Source organism: Rhincodon typus, chromosome 3 (assembly GCF_021869965.1).
Source record: "Rhincodon typus isolate 14 chromosome 3, sRhiTyp1.1, whole genome shotgun sequence".
Taxonomy (NCBI): Eukaryota; Metazoa; Chordata; class Chondrichthyes; order Orectolobiformes; family Rhincodontidae; genus Rhincodon; species Rhincodon typus.
The window spans coordinates 90,947,202-90,961,920 of NC_063334.1; the positions used below are offsets into that span (position 1 = coordinate 90,947,202).

General features: G+C 38.7%; 1 protein-coding gene across 3 annotated transcripts in view; it reads right to left on the bottom strand.

Annotated features, from left to right (window-relative positions):
- Window positions 1-354: 354 nt before the first annotated feature.
- xrcc4 (X-ray repair complementing defective repair in Chinese hamster cells 4) overlaps window positions 355-14,719 on the bottom strand; it is a 377,465-nt gene continuing 363,100 nt past the window's right edge. For all 3 annotated transcript variants that reach the window (XM_048592213.1, XM_048592222.1, XM_048592219.1), the window contains exon 8: window positions 355-2,418. In XM_048592213.1, coding sequence (XP_048448170.1) covers window positions 2,304-2,418 — 115 coding nt within the window. In that variant the 3' untranslated portion in view covers window positions 355-2,303. The remainder of the gene's footprint in view (window positions 2,419-14,719) is intronic.

Below are 14,719 nucleotides of genomic sequence, written 5' to 3' on the forward strand. Positions count from 1 at the left end.
ATTAAATACAGAATCCAGGGCTTTAAAAAAAAGTAAACATCAAGCATTTTATCGATGGTAAAGTACAAAAAAAAACTGATGGTAATGCACGCTCTATGATAGAGGAGGAGCATTAAACACAAGCAAAACAATAGTATTGCAGATAAAAGATGGAACAAAAGAATATCTTGTTGAAATTAATGAATGATTAGCAATGAAATAATCTTTAGTCATAGGTTGTAAATTAAGAAGTTCGACCATATCATGAAGTGTAAGACTACAGCCCACAGGTATGTGAGGTAATGAATTCCCAGCTAAGTAACAGCATTTTACTCACAACCATTTGTTGCAATAAAGACACAACTGAATCAAAAATACTACTCCAGCAAGTTTATTTTGGCAAAGTTCACTACCCAAAATGAATTATCTTCTTGTAAATGGAGTTTAAACTATTCTTCACAAGGAATAGTACTCATCACTATTCAAATTCGGTGAGTACTTCATACAACAATAAAAAGAGATGTAAAACAGTGAGAGAGATGTCAGTCAATTGTTTCCTAAACAGGTTTCAAGCTATCCTCAAACTGCTGTATCTGTTAATTCCCTTAATTAGTCAATTTGGTTGAGAAGTAGCTTTGGAGATGAAAGTTCAGTCAGGGCTAAAATTATGAGGATAAGGTGTGCAATGACTGTAAGTAACTACTCTTGTTTTAGAGTTGAGCATTACATTGTAGTTACTAAGAGCATGTAGGGCTCTTTAAACCCAATAACGAATAGTGCTCTTTTAGCTCATAGCAAAGTAAAATGATAATAATCTGTGGTTATTTATATCTCAAAAATGGGGAAGACAAAGCTTTTTTTTGAAATAATGTGATCATTTTAGTCTATTACTTGAGTCTCTTTGTTGTGCTCTCCTCTCATACAATGCAAGGTGTCAATCTAACAATGTCTTCTTGTTCAAACATTTGCCTCCATGACTTTGAGCAGAGGATGCATCTACATTACATATCAGTTAGATTGGCATTACAGTTAAACTGCTTAGATAAGCCCACACTACATGTCAGCTGATGCTCCGTTAGCAAAGGCGGAGATAAAATTTGGATTTGCAAGAGTGCATTAACCAATAACTATTATTAATAAACATAATCTGGTACACCTCATAGATGGTGTTTTTAGCACACTGTGTTTGAAATTACTGTCTTTATGGACATATTATACCAAAATATGTTGCTAAGATATGTTCCAAGAGAGGGGATTCAACAAGGGAAACTCTTGATATAACAATGAGATCCACAGCCTAGAAATTACCTTTGTTATTACTTTAATGGAGATCTTGTTACTTATTTTAAATGGTTTATTTTACCAGCTAACTTGGCAGAGAAAAACACATTTTATAAGCCAGTGTATTTTTGCTGACATTAGCAACACTATTTTCTATGCTTACAGAACTAATTGATTTCTGCCAGCTACTGACAGTGATGTTAGGAATTACAGTTACCTGTTAGACATCACAAATCCTCTAACTGTCAACACTGAGATATTGAGTGTTGCTTTTACATTATGTCCTCTGGAACTCTGCCAGATACATTTACCAAGAGGTAAACATAAATTAAACTTGCTAAAGATGGCATTGAAGACAGTAATAATGAGACATTAAGATTAACCTTAGTCAACATCCTTACGAAGCCAAAGCTTGAATTCAATACTTGAACATTCATTCTTTTTCTAAGCATGTTACTTTGAGAGGAATGGCCAACCTGTAGCAACATCCTTCAAATCTATATTATTCTGGAGTTAAACCTACTTTGCAGTTCTTGTCAAATGTGCTTCTTTCCATGCAATGTCAAATTCAGCCGCTTTGTCTCTTATTCATATTAAACTTACTTTCATTTTTATTTAGTAGTACTGCAACTAATCCCATTAGACAATATGAGAAGAATATTCTGAAAGATGCAGTTTAAAAAAAATCATATGGGGCATGGTAGTAAAGTTCAAGATGCATGGATTTTCAAACTTTTGCTCCCCATTTGTATATAGATCACAACAAATGAGGAAGGTTTGTGTCATGTGATTTGAAAGAGATCATATTTGTAGGAAAATAAGTTCATTCTATACATTTAATAAGAAACTAAACCTTCAAAGAACCCAAGTGGTAAAGGTGTAACTACTATGTAGTGGAAATTACAGGTGTAGATTTCATATAATGTGTTTTTTACAATAAAGCTTCTTAAACAATTAATTGTATTTCATAGCATGATGACATCACAGATGTACTATTCACTTGATTTATTTGCTGTTCTCTGTGTATGCCATGCTTAGACATTTTAAATATTGTCAAAGAGATCATCCGCTTCAACAGTGTTTGGTATGGTTTTTTGTGATTCTTCCTCTTCATCTTGATGATGGATTACAGATGAGGCAGAGCTCATTGGGCACGGTCTGCAGAAAAATAACAAAGCAAATAAATTAGAAAATTGAACCATTGTTATCGGCTGCAAACTAACCGGATCTTTTAAATTGAGAGGATAAAATTGGCTAGTACTTGTGACTAAACTTGATATCAAAGATTACAGAATATCAGTTAATAAGAGTCCCTAATGAGGCTAAATTATCAGTTTCTAGCAATTGCTTGGAAGCAGAACGCTTCTTTATTCTTTATCTTTGTGATGTGTTGAATGAAGTTTCCTGTTAAATCAATGGATGAGACTTAATTGGGGTGGGTGCACTGATGGGAGAATAAACTGACGCTGGACATCAAAATATGTTTGCAAATATCACGTAAGAAGCCAGATAGGGTAGATAGATGGTTTGCTTTGCTAGCCGAGTAATTGACAGTGAACTCAAGTTCTTTTAGACTGCAGTGGCAGTCATGCTGTTTAATCAGTGACTATGGGTTATCCAGGTGTTGAGGCTAATATTTCAAGATTTCAAAGTGGTCTTTACTGATTCGCTTGCATTTCATTTACCTACCTCCACTGAGAAAGCCAGACAGCAGCTCACCATAGATGACAGCTTTGGGAATTCTATAAACAATTGTGTGTTAAGTCCAATGCAAATGCACAATTTTAATTGTGGCCTCGATTCTAATTATCATGCAGCAGTTCATGGATTCAGCAATGTGTTTAGCTTCTATTTGGCAAACAACAATTATTTAAATGAGTGCATATAGTGTACTATGGAAACAATGACAACACCAAAAATCAAAATGCTGTATTCACATTACAACCATTTCCTTGATGAAGTTAAATTAGTATGACCAAGGGCATTAATAATTACCTTTGTCAATAATGACAAATAATTTAACAAATAGGTTTAATTAATAAAAGGAACCAATAATGAGTGATTATGAAGATGGATGTTTAAAACATGATTGTTACTATGCTAGTTGTGAAAAAAGGTTTCTAATTCCTTAATGTGGTGCCACTGAGCAAGATTCGGAAAGGAACATGTAAGATTGGGAAATGTGGAGCGTGGAACAGGTCACTCAAAACTTTTGCTGCTTATGTCCTGCAGAAAACTGTCTTTCAGCTAATAACATTTCCGACTACTAATTACCAATGAAGAACTACACCAGAGGAGCCAAGCTAGTTGAGCCACTTGGTCAAATAGAAACTGCAGCTTCACTTATAAACTTCCAGTACTACGTTCACAATCCAGATGTTCCCCATAGCTCAAGGCTATAGAATTTACTCAGTGCTGTGTGTTTTGCAGAACTTCAAAGTTACATTTTAGAATGGAAAAAATACTAAGACCATGTTGGATAATCGACCTAAAGCTTACTTGTCAGTGACCTTCAATGTTAGCAGAAGTCTTGATTCAGACCTATCAAATTCAGAGACAACAGGACAAAACATCGTCCACTGTTGTGACTTCCAGAAATATATTTAGAAATTAGAAGTATTAAGAAAATATTAAATAATAAAGTGAAATCTACTGCCAAAAGGTAATTCAGTCTAAAGAGTAGGTGGCCGTCACCAAGAAGATACCTAATTTTCATAAAAGTAAAATGTACTTATATGTAACATTACTGCTCCATTGTTAATGTTTGAGAATTTATGTCAAAATGCAAAACTTAAGAGTTGTTTTGTAATTATCATTCTTCAATTTGGAAAGACTAATTCTAAATCTTAACCATAAAGGCCAGATATAGCTATTACTACTCTATTAAATGGAACATCTCTGTACCGAAAGTTTGATCCATATTAAGACTAAAGATTGCAAATAACAAAGCCATCATGGTTTTAATAAGAGCCAATCAGAATGCTATACCTAGACTGCCTTGTTTTACCAGCTGGAGTCAGTGTGTTGGATAAACTGAAGTGTGACAATACAACCAAGAGCAGATTGTAAAAACAAAGGACACAGATTTTAAAAATGCAAATATATTCTCTCTCATGTCACGTTAAGAGCAGTTCAATTAAGAAAAGAAGTTTTGCCTTTTATTTCTACATTTTAGGTCTTCCCTAGAAAGAGAATGAACTTGAGATCATCAGCAAAATTTTATATAAAAGTACAAACATAATGCTACTATTTTCTCTCATCCTTCAAAGCTGGATGGCTGGAGACTTACTAATTATTCACTTGCTAAGTTCTACAGACAATGGCAGCTAACACAAGGCTAAATCTTACATCAGAGATAGTAGGAACTGCAGATGCTGGAGAATCCGAGACAACAAGGTGCAGGGCTGGATGAACACAGCAGGCCAAGCAGCATAAACTGCTCCTACGATGCTGCTTGGCCTGCTGTGTTCAACCAGCCCTGCACCTTGTCGTCTTGCTAAATCTTACATATCTGTTTAGTAAGGATTTGCATGCGTTCAGATGTGAAGTGACAGCATCAATCATTGCACAGTTAAAAGCTGCTTTAATTAAAGTATAACAGAAATAATTGTTGAGTAGGATTTTGCCTCAAGCGTTATTTGTTAAACTGCAGATACAATTTTATACATAAATTTTCATAATGGACAAACTAAATTGTTAAAATACAAAGACCCTTTTCCTTTAAGACCAAAAAGTTTTTCACTTTAATAATTTTCCACGTTTTTGATGCTGATCCCCCACTCATATTGGAAGTATGCCCTCCGGCGTGATCTTTTGGGCGGCTACCAGAGTAATGCAATCATAGAGTCATACAGCATGGAAATAGACCCTTCGGTCCAACTCCTCCGTGCCAACCAAGTTTCCCAAACTAAACTAGTCCCATTTGCCTGCATTTGGCCCGTATCCCTCTAAACCTTTCCTATTCATGTATCTATCCAAATGTCTTTTAAATCTTGTAACTGTGTCTGTAGCTACCAATTCCTGCGGCAGTTCATTCCACATATGAACCACCTTCTGTGTGAAAAAAAGTTGCCCCTCAGGTCCCTTTAAAACCTTTTCCCTCTCACCTTAAAAACAAGTTCCCTAGATTTGAAACTCCACATCCCCCTCGGGAAAAGACCTTTGCTATTCATCTTATCTCTGCCCCTCATAATTTTATAAACTTCTACAAGATCACCCCTCAACCTCCTGCACTCCACAGAATAAAGTCCCAGACTATCCAGCCTGTCCTTATTACTCAAATTCTCCTGTCCCCACAACATCCTGGTACATTTTTTCTGCACCCTCTCCAATTTAATAATATCCTTCCGAGAGCAGCGTGACCAGAAATGTGCAAATTACTCCAAATGTGGCCTCACCAATGTCCTGTACAACCTCAACATGACATCCCAACTTCCATACTCAATGGTCTGAGCAATGGAGGCAAGTGTGCTAAACATCATCTTAACCACCCTGTCTACCTGCGACGAAATTGCATTTGCTATCCAATTAAAGGATGGTGGGCGCCAGATAAAATGGAGGTGCTATAAAAACACATCTGAAAGTTAATAAATAAGGCCAAGAAACTTGAAGGCTAACAGTATACAGCAGGAATCCTCCACAAGAATGCTTCTGGCTTTAGCCATACTAAAAGTCTTTCAGCTCTGCAATAATTTCTGACATGCCCCTGCTATCTTTTAATGCAATTCAATTTGAATTGGTTCAGATTATATTCACTGGAGTTAAGATAAATAAAGGGGTTCTTATAGAAATTTATAAAATTCCAATCGAACTAGACAAAATAGATGCAGGAAGGATGTTCCTGATGACAGGGGAGTCTAGAACTAGTGGTCACATAAGGATACAGGGAAAACCATTTAGGACTGAGATGAGGAGAAATTTCTTCACCAGAGAATGGTGAGCCTGTGGAATTCACTAACAAAAAAAGCAGTCGATCCCAAAACATTATGTGATTTCAAGAAGGGGAACTGGATATAGCATGTGGGGCTAAAGGGATCAAAGGATATGGGGCAGAAGCAGGAACAGGCAATCGCACGGATATCAACATGGTACATTGGATAGTTGCCACATGACATGGTCGACCCCTCCATCCTTTAATAAGTGAACACCAGTACGAGGGGGTGGAGGTCATTAAATTCACACCTCTGCCATTTTTCCTGTTCAGAACGTAATTGGGGGAGTCAGGAAGAAGGCAAGTTCTCCACCCCCACCCTTTGTCTTCCTACCTCATTATAAAGTACCTCTCCCTGCTGCCCAAATCACGTTGCCCACTCCTGGTAAAAGGGATAGCGGTTGTGGAAAGACAGGTCAATTCTGGGAACTACCATTTAGGAGTGAATGTCAATACCTTGGAGACAGAAGCAAAGATGTATGTTAGCATAATCCCAGGGATGAGGCCCTTCAGTTATGTAGTGAGAATGGAGAAACCAGAGGCATCAAGAAACAGCACAGCTGTCTGCAGGTGGTTTTTCAGAGGGAAGTACTATAGCCAGTTGTTGCCACAGGTTGTCCATTGAATGAGTTCCTTCGCCACAATGTTGGTGGGGTGCTAAGGCCTTTTCACTAAGTAAATAATAGTTAGAAAGTGGGCATTTCCATTTTAGGCCAGCCTTTTCCCTTGCTTACCTAAGAAGGCTGATTCTTCAGTGCTGAAGTGCCTCCTATTGTCCCTCCAGTTTTGAGAACCCAGTTGCCATCCCTAATTGGGAGGCAAGCTTGTTTTCTGGTCATCAATAGGCCAACTTGGAAAAAGTCAGAGCCTTGGAACTGTTCCCCACATTTGACCATGATTGTGAGTTCTAAAGTGCGGATACTCATAGTATTTAGCCATTTGGCCTCACAGTTTTTATGCTCCATATAAGCCTCATTCTATGCCTCTTCATTTAACCTCATTCACATAAACATTTCTTCCTTTCTCCCTCCTGTTTTGCTAAATTCTGCATGAAATGCATTCATACTCATTACTTTAATTACACCTTGTAGCAAAAGGTGTAGCAGCCTGCAGTGCATTCTAACCACACTCTTGGGGGAAAAGAAAGAAGTTTGCCCTGAATTCCTTAATGACTTCAGTAGTGACTATCTTATATTTATGCCCTCTGGTTCTGGTCTCTCTTGCAGGTGGAAATAATTTGGCTATGTATATACCCTATCAAACCTTTCTCTCCTTCAAGATGTCTATCAGGGCACTCTCTCTCTAGCCTCATCATTTCATGCAGCAACTTTTCATTATCTAGTAGTAAGGGTAACGGAAGCAGATTCAATAGTAATTTTCAAAAGAAAATTGGATAAATACTTGAAGGGAAAATAAATGTCAAAGTTATGTGGCACGGAGTTATGTGGCAGGGAATGGAATTAATTGGAGAGCATGATAGGCCAAATAAACTCCTCCTGTTTAGTGTTATTCTATGATTGTCAACAGGATCCATTTGATAAAATAATTGTGTCTTCACTGTAAGCTGCCTCTGGTTCTTGCCAGTTATTATGCAACCTAACGTGCAATATATTCCAAAAACTGGGCTCTCACTAGGCACTCATAAAACAATTATATATAAAACCCAAGATTTATGTTTTCTCTTTCTTAAGCTGATTGAAGAAAAAACTGGCAGCCTTTTTCATCATATGGCTTTAACATGTTAAAAATTTGCTTTTGGATTGCAATGTATAGGCTACATAACATAGACAATTCACTATTTTCAGATATTCCATAAATGAACAGAGTGAACTTTTGTTGCAAGCATTCTTTAATCTAGATTTACTTGCAATTTAAATCTTTCATGTGAACTGGAACTAGCTAAAAAACATTGGTCTGTGTAAGAACACAAAGGAAGGGGGCAGAGCCATACATCTGCAACAACAGCTCTTTATGAGCAAACTGCACATGTCAATCATAGTAAGCAAACTATTGTACACATGTGAACCAGATGCTCCTTCTGTAAAATAACCCAGGGTGTTACACAGATGAATCATTGAGAAGTTAATTATCCATCAGTCCTAGCTATTAGTCTGGGCATTTTTTTCTAGTCCATCTGTTGCAATCCAGCGCAAACTACATGGAAGCAGAAACATTACAACTGAAATCTTTACAAGCACAAAAGCTCTTTTGAGGTTGTTTGTTTAACATTTTGGAAAGAACAATTTTCAATTGTTCTCCAGATTTGCAGCTTAGGATTCTAACAGTCAACAGGTTTGCATTTAGATGCTATGTTTATTTCTCATGTCCCTTTATGAAATATACTATTAGCTATGGCCACTCAAACACTCATTGAACAATCCCTTTTAAGAAATTAGAAATGACAAGTATATGTGCAAGTTAATACATATTAGATAGCAAACATCAATTCTGGTGACTTTTTGTGTTTTTATAAAGTTTTCTGGGATGTTTTTGAAGTAATGCACTGCGTGAAGCAGGCCTGCTTGTCTGACCTGACGTGCACTCTCCCTTCCTAACTTGGCTTCCAGCCGAGTCTAAAAATCTGGGTTCATTTAGGAATTGGTGGGAACAACAGATGAGGGGACACTGTTTCATTCATACAGTAAACAAACATTCAGTCATACAACAGGATGACAAAAGTTGTATTTGCCCTTCACACTTTCCCTTAGGGTGAAGATGGAAATACTACCTGGTGATGATTCATGATCTAGTGCACCGTTACTTTCAGTGTGTTGGCAAACTAAATTGTCTCATTGTACTCTCCCCCCACATCAATGAGATTTGAGGGGAGGAGCTGCTTCTTGCAGTTTTCATTTATTCAGAAACACCTTTACTCGAGGTCAAAACTCTGCTACAATTTAACTTTAAGTAGACAAAATTTCATATCATTACAATTTTCCGTGTTCTTAGAGAAAAATACACTCCTGATACAGCAATCTAGAGCCTCCATTGTTGCTCTCAAAATGCAACCTTTTTTTACTGTTGGGATTGCAGATAAAGGGTTGAGATTCAACCAGGTTCAATCTGAGAAGAGTTGCAGAAAATATGAGCTGAATCAAGAAATTAGGCTGAATACAAATGAATTCATTAGCTACATTTTAAGATAGTAGAGCTACTTCTGGTATTCTGAACCTCAGTACAGGTTATCGAGAGGATGAGTGGAAAATGCAGAGATCTGAGAGGTGTGGGACTGATTGATTCCTAGCGCAACAGACATGACTGTAATTTAAGCTTCAAGTTCCATTGTTCCTAAATCAAGTAATGTTTGCATAATTTTGATTTCAAGTTACTTTAGGGAGACTTTTTTCATGGGTGCACAATCTCAAGATAACAGGTCAATCATTTTGCTCAGATGTGAGAAATATCTTCACTCAAATGGTTGTAAACCTTTGGAATACTCTGCCCTTGATGGTTTTATGTGCTCAATTGTGAAATATTTAAGCTTGAGACAGACAGTTTTTTTTTGTCTCTCAGGCTATTGAGGAACAAGGGAATCTAGTGGGAAAGTTGAAGCCAGATCAGCCATATTGAACTGAATGACATGGGAGCTTGACGATTAGTATGGTCTTCTGCTCATAGTTCTTGTAAGCACGTATGCGAGAGACTAGGGTGAGGAAATTAATTATCATCTGGCTTCCAGTCATAAAATTTGCATGAAAATTACGGCAGTCTTTCTAACTGGAACATAAGAACAATACCATCTAATTGGTTTTGCAGATGGATTCATTTACATTTGCTGTTACTTCTTGATTTATTTCATATTATCTCCACCTCTATTTGGGCAATTTTTAATCTTGTCATCATAACTGTTTTGAATCAAAATTCCATACCCTTTCCCTATATCCTGCCACACTCTTATTTTCTGGGTATTGCCATTATAAACAACCTAGCAATGATTTTTAGAGGGAAGATGATCAAAATTCATAGCTTACACTATTTCTTTACTTGGAATACTGCCAGAACTATTCACAAACATGTCAGACAATACTTGAGTGGAGTAGTAATCTCATTTATTCGTGAGATGAGAATTCAAGTCATGACAATTGACTGGAGGTCACAAATTTAATGCACTGAGGGTAGCTGAATCATTATATAGTCTGGATCATTTGCAGAAATGAAACAATCAGATGCATCCAACAACACAATCCTATTTATTACTATGTTTGTAAACTGCACAAACTTTTCCTGTTGAAAGTAATCCCTAACATCCACATAGTAATGGCTTAATGAGTAACACAACTAACACGGTCTGGATAAAGACCAATCCGTTATTGTAGAACAAGCAGTATTCCAGGAGAGTGCTAGAGGCTTTCTCCATAACATCGCTCGTATTGTCAGGAGCCCCACTGAAGTACCAAAATGATAGTTCTCCTTTTCTAGCCACTGATGTTGTGCTATTTTTTTATGACAATGTTTTTAAACAGCAGGCTTTATCCCTTCTTGTGCTGAAATAAGTTTCGTGCATGTACACTGGAAATTAATTACCATTGTTCCAAAACAGAGTTTAACACTGGAAGCTGTCTGAAGTTATGGCACCATATTTATGTAATTGTTTTTGCAAGCAGGACAGTAACTGCAGATTTCTTTAAATTTCAGAGCATTAGTACATCATTGATGATAAAAATGGGCACTTATCAATCTAAAAATCTTACTAAAATAGACTGCTCCAAAAATATACATTTAACCATACTGAAGATTTATTTTTGTATCTTTAGCACACTGTTTACATTTCCCCATTTTTTGAAAATACCAACTCATGCTGAGGCTTGGTTCATATGTTGCTGGCCACCCTCTGATACTAACTGAAGTTGCAATTCTTCAAATGCTAGCCCCAGACAGTAACTGTCATCAGGTCTTTCGACAGGCCACCCTCAATGGGTGACCCTGATCCTTTCATCACTAATGTCCAAGCATTCAAACTTTGTGCAAGGCTAAAGTGATTATGATCAAGAATGAAGGATTTGACTTAAATCTTGTACTTTCAAGTTGAGAAAAATGAGGCTAGCACTAATGTTTCACTTCCGGTCCTGGCTGGTTTGGCAGAGTTTGGACAGGTACTGAATATTGTAGATTTTTTTTTATAATTCAGTTTATATTGTGTGGTGCATCAATCAACTGAGCCATAAGGTACTGAAACGAAGATTAAACAGCTTCCCAGCTGAGAAACTGCTTAATCAGAAGATGATATATTCCCAAAAGTCTCCACTGCCTTGTGTTCTTATATGGCCTATTGAGGATAACTGCAGTGTCTTATCTGCAGTTCCTGCACCCACCAATATCAGTGTTGATTCAATGGTAACATTCTCACCTCCAGGTGAGTGGGTTGTGAGTTCAAATTTCAGTTCAGAGGTTTGAACACCTAATTCAGGCTGACACTCCAGAGCAGTACAGAGTGCTGCATTCTCTGGGAAGCAATCGGATCTTTCATGAGTTGCTAATCTGAAGCTTAATCTGCCCCCTCAGGTGGATCTAAAAGATCCCCTGGTACTATTCAGAAAGAGCAGCAGAACTTTCCCATACATTCTTTGCTAATACCAAATTTGAAAACTGGAAGCCAAGGTTTCTGTTTTTTATTCATCATGGAATGTGGGCGTCGCTGGCTGGCCAGCTTTTATTACCCATCCCGAGCTGCCTTTTCAAAAGGTGGTGGTGCGCTGTCTTCTTGAACTGCTGTAGATCATTTGGTGTAGGAAGATACACATTGCTAATAGGCAGGGAGTTCCAGGATTCTGATCCAGTGACATTGCAGAAACAGCAATATATTTCTAAGTTAAGATTGGTGGTTGGAGTAGAACTTGCAGGTGGTGGTGTTTCCATGAATCTGTTGCCCTTATTCTTCTAGGTGGAAATGGACATGAGTTTGGAAGGTGCTGTCTAAGGAGCCTTGGTGAATTTTCTACGGCGTGCCTTGTAAATGCTACACACTACTGCTACCCAGCGTCAATGGCGGAGGGTGTAAATGTTTGTGGATGACGTGCCTATCCAATGGACTGCTTTGCCTTGAATGGTGCCAAACCTGAGTGTTGTTCAAACTACATGCATCCAGGCAAGTGGGGAGTAGTCCATCACACTCCTGTCTTGTGCCTTGCAGTTGGTGGGCAGGCCTTGGAGTGTCACAAGATGAGTTCCTCACTGCACAATTTTCTTTTGATCATTCATGGCATGTGGGAATCACTGACTGGGCTAATATTTATTGCTCATCTTTTGTTGGGAAGATTTTCTAGCCTCTGACTTGCTTTTGCAGCTTCCTTATTTACACGGTTAGTTCAGTTCAGTTTCTGGTCAAATCAGAGATAACCAGGATATTGGTCATGTGGTATTCAGTGATTGTGATGCCATTAAATATTAACAGGTGATGGTTAGATCCTCTCTTGTTGGAGATGGTCATTGTCTGGCACTTATGTGATAAGAATGTTACTTGCCACTTGTCAGCCCAACTGGATATTTTCCAGATCTTGCTGCATTTGGACATGGTCTGCTTCAGTATCTGAGGGGTTGCGAATGTTGCAATCAGTGAAATAGTGATAACACTTCAAAGGTACTTCATTGGTAGTAAAACACTTGTGGTCATCCTTGTGTTGTGAAAGGTATTGTGCAAGTAATTTCAAAAAATATGTAACAGATTTTCAAAACACTAAATATGTCAAAGTAGTGACAGAGTCAGTTTAATAGTTTAATGCGGCTGCAGTCCACTCAGTATTAAATGAGGAAACTGAGTACGATTCCATTTATTTTCTGTGAAAAGGATCGACAGCAAATCTATTGCCAGATGCACAAAATACAGATCTGCACAAAGCATTCCCACATATTGGAAACTATTCAATCATTAAAATCCACTGGCAAAAAAAAAATCTTGAGGGTATTTCAGCATTACATATCCATCTCACTATATAATTTGCCTAACTATACTGAATATTTCTCTGAGGAATGGATAAGCTGAAACCTCGCATCATATTGCAAAAGAACACACTCTTTATGAAAGAGTAAAGTAATAACCAATGCGGTATCTTATAGGAGTCTGGTCGACCCAAACTATGGCAATATGTGCGCCAGCATTAGACAAAAAGTGCAGTGAGGTCTATCTCAGCGTCAGGACCAACTTGTGCCATCTTTTATGCTTTTCGTTAAGTGGTGTTGTGAGATCCTGGCTAGGCAGTAGCAAGATGTTGTTTGATGGTGACTATTGCTTGTTAACAGTCCAATTTGCCTCATTACTTTTAAGCCAGCCATCTTAGCAAGCTCAGCAAACAAGCTCAATGTCAGGAAAACTAACCAAAGAACCTGGAGTGAGTATCTAGCAGGTTCAGCTTGCTGCTTGCTCTAAACAACTTCTGTGTTGGAAACCGGGCACCAGTACCACAAGGCACAATTGTCAGACACTGGTCACATACATCCCACGTCCACAGACATTGGGCACATGCCAGCCACGAACAATTCTCCTGGCACATCGCAGGATCCTTCTGAATACTAATGCTGCACCAGCAACTATCATTGTAATATTGGAACAAGGACACTGCATGCTAGGGACATGGACCAAGACCAGGCTGCCTGCTTGCTCGCATACATTCGCTCACTCTGAGCCAACCTTGTGTTGCCTTTTCGCCTGTCAGTCAGAGAAAGCAGGCTCATCTGGCTGCTGATATAACACAGTGTTAACCTGGATGAACACAGCAGGCCAGGCAGCATCAGAGGAGCAGGAAAGTTGACATTTCAGGTTGGGACCCTTCTTCAGAAATGGGGGAGGAGTGGGAGCTCAGAAATGAATAGAGAGAAGAGGGGTGGAGCTGGCCCTCCTCTCTCTATAGATTTCTGAGCTCTCTTCCCCCTCCCCCATTTCTGAAGAAGGGTCCCGACCCGAAACGTCAACTTTCCTGCCCCTCTGACTCCAGCATCGGCAGTTCTGACTATCTCATATTGCTGCTGTCTTGGTATGCCATTTAGTGCAGACTCAAAGCCAGGAAGCTTGCCATGGGTATCTGCAGGCCTCAGTCAGATCAAGGGGGATAGCCTTCACTCAGGATTTCCTGGCACAGTAAGCCTCTGATCCCAGTCCTGGCCATTCTCAGGATGGTCAGAATCAGCAGCCTCTCCTCACAAGGGCTGAAGAGCCAAATGCTGGGCAGCAAAAGACCCATCTTGATTCTTTCTGGCATATTCTGGGCTGTTAGTCTCATGGAATGACAGAAAGCCAGGTATTAGGGGAGATAAAAGTGGATGGCACTTTCTAGTGCTATTGGTACGGGTGGGAAGGTGTCCCAAACAAGCGAATAGGCAGCACAAAGAGCAGAGTAGTTAGTGGGGCCGAGGGTTTGGGTGGATAAGAGAGTGGGGCAGCTACTGCAAACAATAGTAAGAATGGTGGAGCATGAGCTTTGGTGGAGGTGGGTACAGTAACAGATACAGTGTGAGAGAGAGGTTTTGGAGAGGATATGTTGCACTTAAACTGGCAGAATGGAGAAGGACATTGATCTCTTTCTTACAGAGGGTGGG